The sequence below is a fragment of the Acomys russatus genome, chromosome 25 (assembly GCF_903995435.1).
Source record: "Acomys russatus chromosome 25, mAcoRus1.1, whole genome shotgun sequence".
Taxonomy (NCBI): domain Eukaryota; kingdom Metazoa; phylum Chordata; class Mammalia; order Rodentia; family Muridae; genus Acomys; species Acomys russatus.
In genome coordinates, this window is record NC_067161.1 from 36,152,223 (window position 1) to 36,167,908 (window position 15,686).

At 49.9% G+C, this 15,686-nt stretch overlaps 1 protein-coding gene and 1 pseudogene across 1 annotated transcript in view; both read left to right on the plus strand.

Annotated features, from left to right (window-relative positions):
- Positions 1-15,686, plus strand: part of LOC127208660 (proton-coupled amino acid transporter 1) — a 37,664-nt gene that overhangs the window by 1,824 nt on the left and 20,154 nt on the right. Inside the window, exon 2 of the mRNA XM_051168168.1 lies at positions 10,763-10,907. Coding sequence (XP_051024125.1) covers positions 10,768-10,907 — 140 coding nt within the window. The 5' untranslated portion in view covers positions 10,763-10,767. The remainder of the gene's footprint in view (positions 1-10,762; positions 10,908-15,686) is intronic.
- LOC127207914 (mitochondrial import receptor subunit TOM6 homolog) lies at positions 3,422-5,206 on the plus strand (annotated as a pseudogene).

Consider the following 15,686-nt stretch of genomic DNA (forward strand, 5'->3'; position numbering starts at 1 on the left):
AGCATTTAATTGACTACCTTGGGGGAATGTTGCAGGTGAAATTGCTGTGCTGGGTAGAGAGCTGACCTAAATACAGCTGTGTTTTCCTTCTTCATCCTCCTTTCCCTCTACTTCCCTCTCTTCTCCTCCCCCCCCACCTTTCCCCCTCCTTTCTCTCTTTCCTTCTCTCCCCATCCCCCATCTCCCTCCTCCTTCTCTCTCTCTCTCTCTCTCTCTCTCTCTCTCTCTCTCTCTCTCTCTCTCTCTCTCTGTGCGCGCGCGCAGCCGCAAGTGCTGTTTCTCAGGCACTGTCTACCTTTGCTGAGAGTCTCTCCTTGGCCCTGAGCTTGCTGATTGGTTAGGCCGTGAGCCCCCTGGATTCACCTGTCTCCCCCTCTCCAGTACCAGGATGATGAGGGTATCATTGTGCTGGCTTTTTCGCCTGCACTCTGGGATTTGAACTCAGGTCCTCATGTTTTCAAGGCAAGGTTTTACTGACAGCTGTCTCACCAGCACCCCGTTGTCTTCCCTCTTGCCCGGACTCCCACCTCTTGAGGGTCTCAGCTCTTTTAAACTTCCTGGTTTCTGGTTGCTTCTTCCCCCTGACTTGAAGCCAGACCTTGTGCTGGACTGGTGAGTGGCCTTATCTCTGTTTTCATTGGCCCTGAAGCTGCTACAGACCCTTTCTAGAACCACATTCCTCAAGTGACTTTTCCTTTTCCTGTGGAGGAGAGTCACATTTAGTCTTTTGACCTGAACCCAGGCCTTGAGGATCTCATGTCTCTCTCTTTTGGTCAGGTGTAAAAAGCTGGCCTCTGTGGTGGCAGTGGCATGGCCCTTTAATCCTAGCACTTGTGAGGTGGAGAGAGGCAGGTGGATTTCTGTGAGTTCGCAGCCAGCCTGGTCTACAATGCAAGTCTGTGACTCTGTAGCCAAGGCTACACAGAAAAACCCTGTCTCAACAAAACAAAACAAAACAAGCAAGCAAAAATAGCGGACCTCTGCTTCACAGATTGGCATGTGAGGCACACAACGCAGTGTGATGCTGAATCTGGAGCTACACCCAACACACTGCTCTTGGAAGATGAACATCCAAGCCAGGACTCAGTGAGCTGCTCTTGTGGTGGGGGAGGGGGAGGGGGTGCTCCCCTGTGCTGCTTTTCTCCATGAATTCAGCAGTCTGTCTGTGTGGAGCATTGGCCGGGCTTTGGCACTTGACTCAACATTTCCAAGTTAGGGGCCCATCCTCAGTCCTTGTCCTAGTTGGCGTTCTGTCGCTGTGACAAACACCATGGCCAAAAGCAACTCCGGAAAGAAAGGGATTGTTGGGTCTTACAGCTTGCAGCCCATCATGAAGGGAATCGGGGCAGGAGCTCAAGGCAGGAACTGAAGCAGAGGCCACCGATGAACACTGCTTCCTGGCTCGCTCCCCAGGGACTCCTTGACCTGCTTCCTATACCAGCCAGGACCACCTGCTTGTAGGTCACACCACCTAGAGTAAGCTGGCCTCTCCCACATCAATCATGAATCAAAAACATGGCCCCACAGACTTACCTGTAGGGCAGGTTGAGGTAGGCTTTTTCTCAAATGAGGGTCCCTTCTCCCTGGTGACTGTGATGGCTGTTCTTGGTTGTCAACTTGACTACACCTGGAATTAATGAAAACCCTAGTGGCTGGGTGTACCTGGGAGGGATATATATTTTTTCTAATTAAATCATTTAAAGTGGGAAGACCCACTTTTAATCCAGATCTTTTGAGGTGGGAAGATCTACCTTTAATCTGGGTCACACTTTTGTGGCACCTTATATAAAGGACATGGAAAAAAGGAGGTTTTACATTTTAGCCTGCTTGCCCTCGCACGTGCTGGCAAGTTCATTCTTTGACTGGCATCAGAACCAGTCTTCAGGATTCTGACATATACTGAAGACCAGCCAAAGCATCTGTCCTTGTGGACTGAACAACAAACTACTGGATTCTTGAAAGAAAAAAGTATGAGAAATTTGAAATATACATAATTTGTTTCTATTGGTTCTGTTCCTCTAGCGAACGTGACTAATAAATACAGGGATCCTGGCTTGAAGTGTCAAGTGGACAAAACTCTGGACAATCCTGTAGAGTGTTAACTGGGAAAAGCACTGCAAAGTTTCTGTAGAGAGAATCTTTCTCTGGTCTGGTGTGTGTCTATGGTAATAATCACTTCCATCACTGAGGGTCCAGTGTGTGCCAGGCAGCATGCCCAACCTTTATCTTATCTTTCTAATGATATTACAGCTTGGTGTATTGGGGCCATCTCTCAGATGAAGGAGTCCAGACGAAAGAGAGAGAGAGTGGCTTAGCTGGTTCCCTGCTGACCCAGCTCTGGGGCTAGTTTGGGGCTGGGCATTTTAGAGTGAGTACCATCTGATGATAGAAGGACATTGGTCTGGGGGGGGGACTCTGGTTTGCTAGCTTGGAATCTCAGGTGATCTTTCCGAATCTGGGGTCTGGATGTGTTTGTGGGGGGTGGGGGAGGCACACGGGATGCATCTCGGCCTCAGTTTGAGTCTGGATGAGCAGGCTCTTCTGCAGACATACCCGGCCCTAGCACGTGGTATGTGTAAAAACTGAGCTTGCTTGCTTGCTCCTTAACCACCGTGCCCTGCTGACAGCGGCTGTCCTGTGGCTGTTCCAGCGTGGGTCTCATGAGGCTGGATTGCAGAATACACTCAGGTGGCTTTGGTGGAGTGCTGCCTGATCTGTTCCTAACTGTTCTTGTGGATGTAAGGCCTTTTCACTTCCCTCATCGTCCACCGCATTGGGCAACCCAGCCTGTGTCCTCCGTTTGTGTCTTTAGAATTCTGGCCCCAGAGAGAAGAATGTGCTGTTTGCTCTGGATTCCAAAGTCCAACTCATGAACGGACTGTAGATGCTTTTAATTTGCTAACAATCCCTGTGATGGGCTGGAGAGAGAGATGGATGGCTCAGAGGTTAAGTGCATTTGCTCCTCTTCCCAGAGGACTGAGCTTGGTCCCCAGAACCCACATGGAGGGAGGGGCAGAGCTGCTCAAACTCCAGCTCCAGGGGCTCCAATGCCCTGACACAAAATGCACAAACATACACATAAGTAGAATAAATCTTTTAAAAACTATTTCAAATCGTTACCACCAGTGCCTGACTGTGGTGGGATGCGAGGCACTTGGCGTAAAAGTACTGTGATCAGGGTCACCTAGGAAGCTCAGTAAAACCAAAACTGCTGAGTGTTGAGGTGCACGCCGGGCACCTCAGAGCATGAGTGGCTGACACAGGACAGTGGAGAGTTTTGAGGCCAGTCTGGGTTACAGAGAGAGGAGAGCCTGAGTCCAAACGAAAGAGAAAAATGAAATAAGGATTCCCAGCCATGAGTGAGTGGAACCAATAGATAAGAATGCGCATTCTGGCCAGTGTGAATGTGTTTGGTGCTGTTATGGCTTCCAGCAGGGCGACTGTGAGTGCCGCTGGGCTGGGCCAATGAGCCCCCCCCCCCTCCCCCGAGGTTCCAGATAACCTGGGAGACTGGCTCCGCAGTGTCTCCGCTTCGCCACAGATCGGAACGATTTCTGGAGGAACTTAATCCTCAATTTGGGACTCTTTGCTGCGGGAGCTTGGCTGGCCAGTATCTTGAGCGACATTGATTTGAAGGCATCTCAACCGAGGAGGGGGGAGGGGTGTAGCCAAGTAAGCAGGTAATGGAACTCCTGTGTGCTCAGCCTTTCCAAAGACAGCCTGCCGTCTATGACCACAGGATATTACCCCGGGTGGCACCTGAAGTTGAAGCCCTCTCCTTGCCTGACCCTCCACCCCCTGGGCAGCCCCCAGCTTTAGCTGAAATGTTGCTTCTGCACAGGTGTGTGCAGTTCCCAACTTTCTGCAGAGGGTGACTTTTGCCATTGTCCTGAAGAGGAGTAGGAATTGTTCTTGAAAAATATTTCAAATAAAGCACACACACACACACACACACACACACACACTGCACATTTTGTCTTATTTCTAAATTTAATGCAATAGCATTAAAATATAGCCCCCCAAAATTACTTGTTTCTTTACAATTTCTACACCTGATCTTAGCCAAAATGACAAACAGTAACTTTTTTGTTTTAATACTTAACTGAATATATTCCGAGGTAGTATTACTGTAACTCATAGACAACACAAAATTGCAAATTCATGAGGTGTCATGTCTTTTTTGTTGTTGTCGTCGTTTCGGTTTTTGGAGACAGGGTTTCTCTGTGTAACATCTCTAGCTGTCCTGGAGCTCGCTCTGTAAGCCAGGCTGGCCTCGATCTCACAGAGCTCTGCCTGCCTCTGCCTCCCAAGTGCTGAGATTCAAGGTGTGTGCCACCACCACCCGGCTGTGTCATTGTCATTTTTATTCTAGTGTGCGCAGGGTTCAGTTTTGATCACTGAGTTTGTTTTGCCTCACTTGGCAGCCTGTCTCGACAATCCTGCCTCAGGCTCCCTCTGTGGGCGCTGTTGGGTGGAAGTTTTTGCTTTGTGTCAATGGACCACACATAATCTATAAACTCCTGCTATACTCAAGAGCCAGAAAGACAAGCTCGCCTCGACTTTCTCACATTACACAACCCTCATTTCGCGTTAACAGGTCCCATTAAATCTCCCGAGGGGGCAGGGGTTGGCAGTTGCAGTAGTTGGTGTGGATGCCAGGCTTCCTCAAGGGAGCCTGAGGGAGGGTGGCACAGCAGGGGAGCAGGAAGAGGAAGAGGAAGCCCTGTGTGGAATAGGGTGGCTGTGCCCACCCCCTCTCTCTGGTCCCTCCCCTCCCTCCCTCCTTTTCTCTGTCTCTGCCTCTGAAACAGGGTCTCCTGTAGCCCAGGCCAGCCTTGGATGACCTTGAATGCGTGATCCTTCTTGTCCCCATCTTCCGGGTGCTGAATTACAGACCTGCACTCCCACCCCTGGCTTATGATTTGCTGGAGATGATGGAACCAGGGCCTCGTGCCCTCTAGGCAAGCGGTCTTACCAGCTGAGTCCCATCCCCAGCCCTGGGAAACATGGCTTCTCCCAGACAGGACAACTGTATAAAAGTAATAGAAAGGTCTTCCTGTAACAAGCAAACAGCTTCCTCCTTCTCTCCTCCTGTCAGTCCTAGCTCTGACGGATCTTTAAGGTACCAAAGAACAAGTCTAATCTATGTGGCCTGCAGCCCTTAAAGACGGTTTCTGGGGCCCGGCCTGGGGGTGTGGGCCTGTGATCCCAGATGCCTGGGAAGCTGAGGCCAGAAGATCTGTAGAGTGAGTTCAAGGACAAAACCCTGTCTCAGCAACACCAACAGCCGAAATGGGGGTAAGAGAGGAGCTGGTGACACAGCCCAGGGGTAGAGCCATTCCTAGCCTGGAATTCCACGGGTTTGATTCCCGACATAAATACAAAACCCAAAACGAATCAAAAACAAAACAGATTTTGTAGCTCTTAAGTCACAGGGCAGGATGTTCTCATTACCTCCTTATTTGTCAGATTTCCAGCCCTTTCGTGGTCCTGGCCCTGAGCCCCGGATATACAGTGCGTTATATTTCGTGAGTCTTTCAGCGTGCTGCCTGGAACACAGTGCAGTGCATGTCCAAGCCACATGCTACTCTCTGCCTGCTTCCCCACATTGCTGGTACAGCTGGGAATCACCTTTTCTTTAGCGTGTGTTTCTGTAGTATTTGATTTATTTGAGTTTATCATTAACCACTGTCCATAAATGGCCCCCTCCCCTTATCAATATGTATATAGTTGCTAAGCTGCATCTCCCATATCGGTAGTCATCCAGCAGACCTTAGATCTAGAGGTTTCGGCTTATTTCCGAGCAGCTGCCTTGGCGCCAGTCTCCTGTGGGTAAATTCACTTTCACGCGTGACTGAGGGACCTCTGTACAGTGTCAGGGATAAACTGAAGATCTGTGCCATGGCAATTCCTTTAAAATAAACTTTCTATATTTTATTATTTAAAACAATTTTTTTTTTTAAAGACAAGGTGTCATTATGTAGCCCTGTGTGGCCTGCAGCTCACTGAGATCCACTTGCCTTTGCCTCCCAAGTGCTGGGATTAAAGAGATGTGTCACCGCATCTGGCTTACTTAGGTTTTTGAGACAGGCTCTTATTCTTATTGGCCAGGCCTCAAATTTGTCATCCTATTGCCTCAGTGTCCTGACTGCTGGGATTATAGGTATGTGCTCCCATATATACCCTGGCCGTAGTGGTTTGGGAAGGGGTTAGGGGTTCCCCTTCATCTGTCCCCTTCGGGGACACAGTTCACATAGAAGGTTCTATTACATGTGTTCGGTGTATTGGCAGAGACTAGAAATAAACTGATGTTCACATGGGTAATTACATCCTCTGATTGGAACACCATCAGAACCACAGAGGAGCCCCAGCCTGCACCCAACTCTGCTTTTTACATTTGAAAACTAACATCATGGGAAAGAAAATTGTTCAAAGCTACCAAGCAAATTGGTGACAGAGGCCAACTCCACACCCAGGCCCCTTGGCTTCCATGACAGAGGCGTTCAGCTTTCTACATCAATGTACTTGGCAGGTTTTGTTTTCCTGGTCCACTTGGGGGTTTATCTTCCCCAGATGTGCTTGAACCTCTGCATCACACGAGTGAGTGGAACCCTCGGACTCTGAGTGGGAGGCTGTGGCAGTGGAGCAGGGAGGCTCCTCCCTGGGGTTGCAGGTGCCATGTGGATTGAGTGCGTTTCATCTACACCAAAAGCCATTTTGAGCCTCTGTCTCCGAGGTGATGGTGTTGAGAAATGGCTGGGTCTTAAGAGTCCCATGGGACTCTACTCTCGTGGAGGGATTAATGTAATTGCCCAGTGAGAGGGTTAGTGACTGTATCAGGAAGTGAACATGGTCCTTCCCTCATGGCCCCTTCTCATCTTGTGACCTCTCTTCCTCACCTGCCCACTGGTTTTTTGGTTTTCTGCCTAAAGCAACATGAGACCCTTGAGGGAAGCCTAGCAGGTACTTGAACCCTCAGAACTGCGATGTCATTTCTTTTTTTTAAAATAGTAATTTATTTTTACTTTATGCACATTGGTGTTTTGACTGCATGTATGTCTATGTGAGAGTGTTCAATCTCCTGGAACGGGAGTTACGATGATGAGCTGCTGTATGGGCGCTGGGAATTGAACCCAGGTCCTCTGGAAGAACAGCCAGTGTTCCTTATTGCTGAGCCATCTCTCCAGCACCCATGAACTCATTTCAGAATAAATTCCCTAGCCTCAGGTAGTTTGTTAGAGCAAAAGAAAGTGGACTAAGATAGGCCATGTACTGACTTTCCACTATGCATTTCCCTTGTGAGCTGTACATCTCCTTTCCTGACCCGCAGTTGGTAAAGGATGATGTTACTGTCCCTGGATCGCTCTTGTGCTAGAGGCAAGGCTGGTTTTCAAGCAGCCCCAAAGGGGAGCCCCAGGCAGAGAGACATCCTCTGGCAGCCAGTGTTGGGGTGGCAATTGGAAAGCTGGCTTCTCACCCTGAGGTAGTGTCTCAAAGTCGGGCTGGTGTCTGCATGCTGGGGAGAGCCTGATGGAGAAAGGGTGTGGTTTGTTGATCATATTTTATTGCTAATGTACTTTCCCACCCTTATTTGACCACGGATTCTTGAAGAATAGATAGGAAGTTGACTCTTTTCCATTTAGTTACCACAGCTCCTGGCGCTGTCGTCAGGAGACATTTCCAGACCAACAGGCTGTCAGGAGGGAGATACACTTCCTGTCTTGCTATGTACTGGTTAGCAAGATAGGGCCCTCCATCTTTGTGGGGAGATCCTTCATCTATGCAATGAGTGGCTTGAGGTGATGTGTGAAGGCTTCTGAGCAATGGCCTAGGATCCTGGAGGCTTCCATGACTTTCATTTAATTGAAAGAAGCCCTGCCTTCTCTTCCCCAGCCCACATCCTCACCATCCCCCACATGCTCACCATCCCCCACATGCTCACCATCTCCCACATGCTCACCATCCCCCACATCCTCACCATGCCCCACATCCTCACCATCCCCCACATCCTCACCATCCCCCACATCCTCACCATCCCCACATGCGCACCATCCCCACATGCTCACCATCCCCCACATGCTCACCATCCCCCACATCCTTACCATCCCCCACATCCTCACCATCCCCCACATCTTCACCATCCCCACATGCTCACCATCTCCCACATGCTCACCATCCCCCACATGCTCACCATCCCCCACATGCTCACCATGCCCCACATGCTCACCATCCCCCACCCACATGCTCACCATCCCCCACATGCTCACCATCTCCCACATGCTCACCATCCCCCACATCTTCACCATCCCCCACATCCTCACCATCCCCCACATCCTCACCATTCCCCACATCCTCACCATCCCCCACATCTTCACCATCCCCACATCTTCACCATCCCCACATGCTCACCATCCCCACATCCTCACCATCCCCCACATCCTCACCATCCCTCACATCCTCACCATCCCCCACATCCTCACCATCCCTCACATCCTCACCATCCCCCACATCCTCACCATCCCCCACATCTTCACCATCCCCACATCTTCACCATCCCCACATGCTCACCATCCCCACATCTTCACCATCCCCTACATCCTCATCCTCCCCCACATGCTCACCATCCCCCATATCCTCACCATCTCCTACATGCTCACCATCTCCCACATCCTCACCTTCCCTCCCGCATGCTCACCATTCCCCACATCCTCACCATTCCCCACATCCTCACCATCCCCCACATCCACATCATCCCCCACATCCTCACCATCCCCCAGCAGTACACAACAGGGAGGGGGTAGTTCTTTTTACCATCTTTTAAACAAGAGCAAATCTATAAAAATTCAAGAGAAGGCATAGGGCTGGAAAGACATCAACAATCTTCTAACAAGACAGATTAATGAGGGTATAAGTGTCTGTTTAGTCAACACTTTCTGTGGTGTGTGGAGAGTCTTCAGAGAGGAGTATGGGAGGACCCAGGGGGAGCAGTACCCATGTGAGCTAATATTCTATTTGTGTGGGCAGCTATGTGGAAAGGCTGGTTACAGAGTGTGTGGTCATGTAGGCTGACTGAACTACACCCCTCCAGCCCAACCACTCTGATCCTTCCTGCCTGAGTGGAGCTTTCCTTCCTTCCAGGTCAGGACTAAGAAGTTGGAAGGGCCATGTTAGGTTCTGTGGCTGCTTTGCAGAATAAGGAAGAATTTTGGTTTCTGGGACTCAATTCAGGGACAAAGATTGGGAGCCGGGCATGGTGGCACACGCCTGTAATCCCAGTACTCAGGGATAGGCAGAGGCAGGCGTATCTCTGTGATTTCGAGGCCAGCCTGGTCAGTCTACAATATGTGAGTCAAGGACATCCAAGGCTACACAGAGAAACCCTGTCTTGAATAACAACAAAAGCAATAACAACAACAAGGAGGCACTGGACAGGAGAGGATCAACCAACTTTGCTGTTGGGGCAGTCTTCAGGTCTCCTTTAGTTCAAAGAGCTTGGCATGCCAAAGATATACTTTATACTGTACTTTTGGATACCATTTACTGACTGTGGAGAGGAGCTACAGAGACAAAGATGGGGTATCTCATGGTTTTTCCAGCTCCCACTCCTCTTCCTCTGAGCCGTGGTCAGCCACCATATTCTAGCACTCAGGTTGGTGGCAAATCAGTCAATCAATCAATCCATCCATCCATCCCAGGGTGAGAAGGTGAGCCTTCCTGATCACCCCACCCTATTTCATCCCTTTTGCTGTGGTGAAAGGCCTTGCTGCAAACAAGCTCAGAGGAGGAAGGGGTTATCTTGCTTACAACTTTAGGCTATAGACCATTTACTGCAGGGAAGTCAAAGTGATAGAAACTTGAAGCAGTTAATTCTATCTACAGGCAAGAGCAGAAAGAAACGAGTGCAGACTGCGCTCACCTGTTCATGCTCAGCTTGACTTTCTAGGGAATGGTGTTGCCCACAGTGGACACCCACGGTCTTCCCACATTGGTGGACTTAAGGCAGTTCCCCCACAGACATGCCCACAGGCCTACCTGATCTAGACAGCCCTTTATTGAGATTCTCTTTCCGGGTGATGGTAGGTGGTGTCAAAGTGACAGTTGAAATTAACCATCACAGCTTACAAAGAGTAGGAGATGGGCTGAGCTCATGGTAGGTAAGAGGGGGTTGTTTATGGTCTCAGACCCTATGGAGTTAGAGCAGAGTTGGGTGACCCAGAGGGCGTTCCATGACTGTAACCGTACTTTCTGCTGAAGGCAGAGGATAAGAAAGGCACCTCAAGAAACATCCTGGTTCATGGCTCCTGAGAGGTCACTCTTGGGAAAGGTGTGTGATTTAACTACTGTCTGAGGTCCAAGAGATAAGCTCCGATGAAGGTGGAGGCAAACTTAACCAGAAGACCAGGGAGGGAGGGCTTCCTGGAAGCGCACACGTGTGTTACCCTGCCCTGCCCAGCATTGCCTCACATGTGTGTTGCCCAGGTGCCCTGGGATGAATTTAGAAGTTTATGAGCAGGGCACCATGTGGGAAATAAGGGTGGGGGAGGGGCAGAGGCCAAGCAGGTCTAGCCTGCCCTGTGGACTTCGTGCCGCTTGCATCCTCCTTGGTTGGTTGGTACTGGGCACTCTGGTCAGACTCACTCTGTGGTGCATCTGTTACTGGGAGCAGCTGTGACAATGTCTACATCTGTGTCTGAGCCCACCCCACACTTGGAGCTGAAGGCCCCAGCTACCGGCGATCTTAGCCCTGCCCCTGTCTCCCCAGCTACCATGTCCACGCAGAGACTTCGCAACGAAGACTATCATGACTACAGCTCCACGGACGTGAGCCCCGAGGAGAGCCCATCAGAAGGACTGGGTGGCTTCACCCCTGGCTCCTACCAGCGTTTAGGGGAGAGCAACAGTACGACGTGAGTACTTGTGACCCCCTGCCATGGAGTGGCTTTCCTGTCCCCAGTTCTCCCTTGGAACAGTTTGTACCATCATCTTCCCATTTTATGTTAAGTTCTGTTTGGCAGAAGAAAGCAGGCTACCTACAAGGGACCCTGCCCGTCCCTAGGCATTGCTTATTCCTTGTTGGTTCCGGAAGGCTGGTGGCCAGGAAGAGCTCGGACTTAGAAGTTTCTAGAGAGATAATCTCTTGGGCTCGATGCCTCCTGGCCCCACTAGTGCCTCCTTGGCAGAGCCTCCTGGGACTCCTGTCCCAGCACCTGGCTAAAGAAGTGGGGGGAGGGAGTGGCGGCTGTATTTAAGGACCCTCCAGAGTTGGTATAGGAGAGATCCACTGGGCATTCCTTAAAGGGGCTGAAGTCTTGTACCTCGAAGCTGAAACCCCAGTCTTGTCTGGGTCAAGGTTGGACCTCTTTGCTTCTCAGTTTCCCCAGATGTAAGGAGCAGTTGCGAAGCTGGCTGTATGAGGCTCACTCCTTGACTGGAGACTTGGGACGGAGGGGTTCTGTTCTTCGGAGTTTCCCAGCATGCCCCTGGCCCTTTTCAAGGTCCCAGGACCCTGTTTTCAGTAGCCCTGTCATTTATCCCCAATCTCAGCTGTCACCCTTCCTGTGTTCCCTGTGGGCTGGGTGTGACTTACTGAGGGTGGCTTTGTGTCTTAGTGTCATGCTACAGGCCTCTACTTTTCATGATGGCTCAAGGTGACTGTTGAAGCTGTTGGCATGTGCCCTCTGTGTGCACTTTCTCAAGGGAGGGACATTTGCCCCCAAGAACTGAGGTGGGCATGGAAAATGGTCTGTGCACATGACTGGCTCCTTGCCACCACCAGCACAGAGATTCTGGCTTTTAGCTTATGCCTCACATAACATACTGTTTTAGATTCTCAATTTACTTGCAAATTCAGCTGGTGGAAAAGATTGCTTATGGCACAGCTGGTGGCAGCTGGGACACCTTTTCTGTCTTCCCTCTGATGTTGTCTGCTCCCGTCAGTGTCCCCAGGGAGAAGGAGGTCCCTTCAGGGCTTGTGAAATGCTTCTTTCATCTTGTTTGCACAGTGCTATCTGTGCACGGTCTGGTCTAAATTTTCACCTCTATGGAGACCTCTCTGAAAGTCAGGACTGGCTGGCTGGCTGTTCCAGGTCAGCCATTCAAGGATGCTTGCCTGGACTGTCTTCAAGGTCACTTCTATCTATCGCTTCCCCTGGTTTCCAGGAAATCCAGCCAGGCAGACAATTCCGTCCTTCGGCTTGTGTTAGGGCATTTTCCAAGATACAGGGGAAAGTATTGCTGTGGGTCTTAGAGTATTAGTCACTCAAGCCTGGGGTAGGATCCACCCAAGCATTTAGTGAGGAAACATGCCAGGTGGCCCTAGGCTGCTAGGAGACCCTCTGCAATCTCTCTCAGGTACTGAGAGGGATGTGATTTGAAGCCTTTGCCCTTCCCTGTTATCGGCTTCATTAAGGAGCAAAGTACCTTGGAGAGCCACTTAACCACACCCGCTCTTTTAGAAGTTAAAGGCTCAGTTAAAAGCCCAAAAATAGTGAGTGCAAACAGAGACTTTAGACATTTCTGTGACTAAAGGAGTGTTAGTGACTTTCCCCTAACATTTGGTGCCATGGAGCTGTTGACAGCATTGACGGCAGCCTCTGTTAATACCGTGGGGGATGGTTTACACACAGTAGGGCAATTTACACTGTAGGGCACATTCTCCTTCTTGTTGCCCTGTTGAGTATGTAGGAACAGCTCTCTGTCCCACATGAGTGGAGCTTCCAGGTCAGCAGGTTGAGGCAGCAGCTACCTGCTGACCTACGCTGATTCAGAACAGCCATCTGCCAAATATGGTCTGCAGACCGAGCTTTTGGGCTTCCAAGACCACTTCTTAAAGGCACTAAGATGTCACTTGTGTTTCGCTCCATGCACAAGGATGCAGGGGCAGTGTGTGTCTGCAGCTTCCTCCCCTCAACCCGCACCCTCACCTGCGTTGTCCCAGACAGAGTTGAGTAGAAGGAAAAGACCAGTTTCATTTGAGTGGCCGTGACAAGGGCTGGGTAGCTCAGGTGGCAGTGCTTGCCTTGCATGCACTATGCTGGAATCTAGTTCCTGTCAACACAAACTCAATGAGGTAGCAAATGGGAGGTGGGAGCCGGAGGATCAGAAGTTTCAAGGTCACTCTGGACTACATAGGGAGTTCAAGGCCAGCCTGGGATTCAAGAGACCCTGTCTCCAGTAACCAAAAGAGTCCTCGATCAGATAGTGGGGTCATGAAATCTTATTAAATCGCAGCCTTTAGCATGGGGCTCTGCGTAATCCATAGTAAAAAAAGAAAAAAGAAAAACAGATATCAGAGTGTGAGTGTTGGCAGTTGTCAACTGAACTAACTGAGGGTTTTATTCCTTTTTTTTTTTTCCCCATAGAAATGGTTTATTTTGCTAGAAAAAACAGCCAGCTAACTAGGGTTTTCAGACCCAAGTATCTAGCATTGCCTTTGAAAATGTAACAAACCCATTAACTCAAGAGAAACCATCAGCAGCGTTTTTGTGGCTCACACGAAATGTAAGCTTTCAAGCAAAATTAGAAAAAAAGAGACAAGCAGAGTCCCCCATCCACCCTTGTGTCCAGCACCGTGGGCTCCCAAGTGCTTTCCCGTGAGGTCACGGGGAATCCTTGGAAGCGTGGCTTTGAGCTTATGTAACACCCTAGGCTAGTGCACGTGTGCCCCAGGAGCCAAGAACCTCCACACGTACTGGAGGATTGTGCATGGTGAGGGAAGCGTCCCTGCAGCCAGCAGCAGGGACCGTGGGTTAAAGGAACAGACTGTAGGAGGCTCAGATTCCACATTGTAGCTAGCTGATAAGGAAGCCATGCATTTCATTTAGGGGTAGTGTCAGAAGAAGTGGCGCAGCTGAAGAGGCGTTCAGATGTTCCTTCCTTTTCCAGCTACACATCTAGGGAGAGCACACGTTCTCACAGACTCTCACCAAAGCAACACAACATATATAGGGCGAGTGCTGAAACAGACACCAGCTGTCTTCTGTTAGATGAGACATCTGGGAGATATTTTAAACAGCGCTGCGGGGGATGGAGCTGGAGCTCAGTGGTTAAGAGCATTTGCTGCCCTTGCAGAGGACCTGAGTTCTGGTCCCATCACCCACAGCGGGCAGTTCACAGCCAGCTGTAACTCCAGGTGTAGGGGATCCCCTAATGTTTTCTGGCCTTTGAGGGTACCCTCATTCATAAGCATGCGTGCGCAAACACACACACACACACACACACACACACACACACACACACACACACGAATATACATAGACACACAGATACAGGTATCCACACAGATGTACATATACAGTCACACACAGACACACACAGACACCCATATATGTAAATAAAAATTGAGGAAATGAGTGGCTGTGGGTGTAACTGGTCACTGCTCTTCCAGAGGACCCAGGCTTGATACTTAGCACCCACATGAGGGCTCAACTGTCCGTGGCTCCAGTCCCAGGAGATCTGACACTCTCTTCTGGTCTATGAGGGTTCTGCACTCAAGTGCACAGACATACACGCAGACTGAACACCCGGACACATAAATAAACCTTAAAAACAAGTGAATCTTTTAAAAAGTGGTACAGTACAATTCCCACATTTAATTTTCATCAAGCTATTAGTATGTATTAAATTTATTGTTATTTTAAATGATAAATTTTAAAATTTGGTGCCTAGCAATATAATTCATCTGTAGATAGGACCTATATAAGCAAAGATATCAGAGATGCCGAATTCATCAGAATAAACAGGGCCTGTAACCAAAAATAGTTTAAGAGCTACTGACAGCACACCATGAAAAGTAGATGGGCCTGGTGGGCTTCTCCCTCTGTCTTCAGGAGCTAGCCCGCCCTGTGGCTAGAATGTCACAGGCTTGGGGGTGACACTGTGATGCCCATCTGCTGTGGAGGGGACATCACGGTGGGCAATTTGGACCCATGACCTAGAGTCCTGATGTTTCTGAACTGCAGGGACTTTGGGTCACCTTGCCTGGTCCTTTACAGTACAGGTAAAATGACAGTTCCTAGAATGGAAAGGAATGGCCATGCAGAGTGACAGCTGTGAGGGCCAGGAAGGCCAGCATAGAGGCATTCTGGGGAGGCTTCAGAGAAGTCGGAGTACATGGTACGGATTTACCTTTGCACTGAAGTGGGTTAAACATGTGTTTGCCAAGATAGACTTATCTTATCTCCTGGCCACTGTCTGCTGCTATGCTGCTGGACCCTGTGGCCTCAGGGTAGCACAGGGAGCATGTCTCTCCTGGGAATCAAAGGCCTTTCCTTGATGGTCCATCCAGACTGGCAGGTAGGTCAGATTTCCTTCCCGGTGGATTTGAGGGAATGGCCTTTGTGGGCAGCAAGTGTGGTTGGCTTTTGATTTCTGCCCAAACACAGATTTGTGTCCAGTACCAGTTCTGAGGGACCCTGAGGGCTATTTGTGCAGAAGGATTTTTGTGCCCGGGCCAAGTCCTGAGCGACTGAAGGCACCTTGCTCGAGCTGTTTCCTGCTCTGTTGTGGGAACAAAAGGCAAAGAAAGGTTATGGCCAACACACTCCTGTGTAGCCTGTGAAGGAGACTCCTAACCGCTCCTTGCTCTTATCTCAACTTGTGCGCCACTAAGGCAAAGCAGGCCTCATGTGCTTCTTGCTTCTGAGCAGGGTCTGCAGCCTCCCTCCACCTGTGGTGATTACCACCAC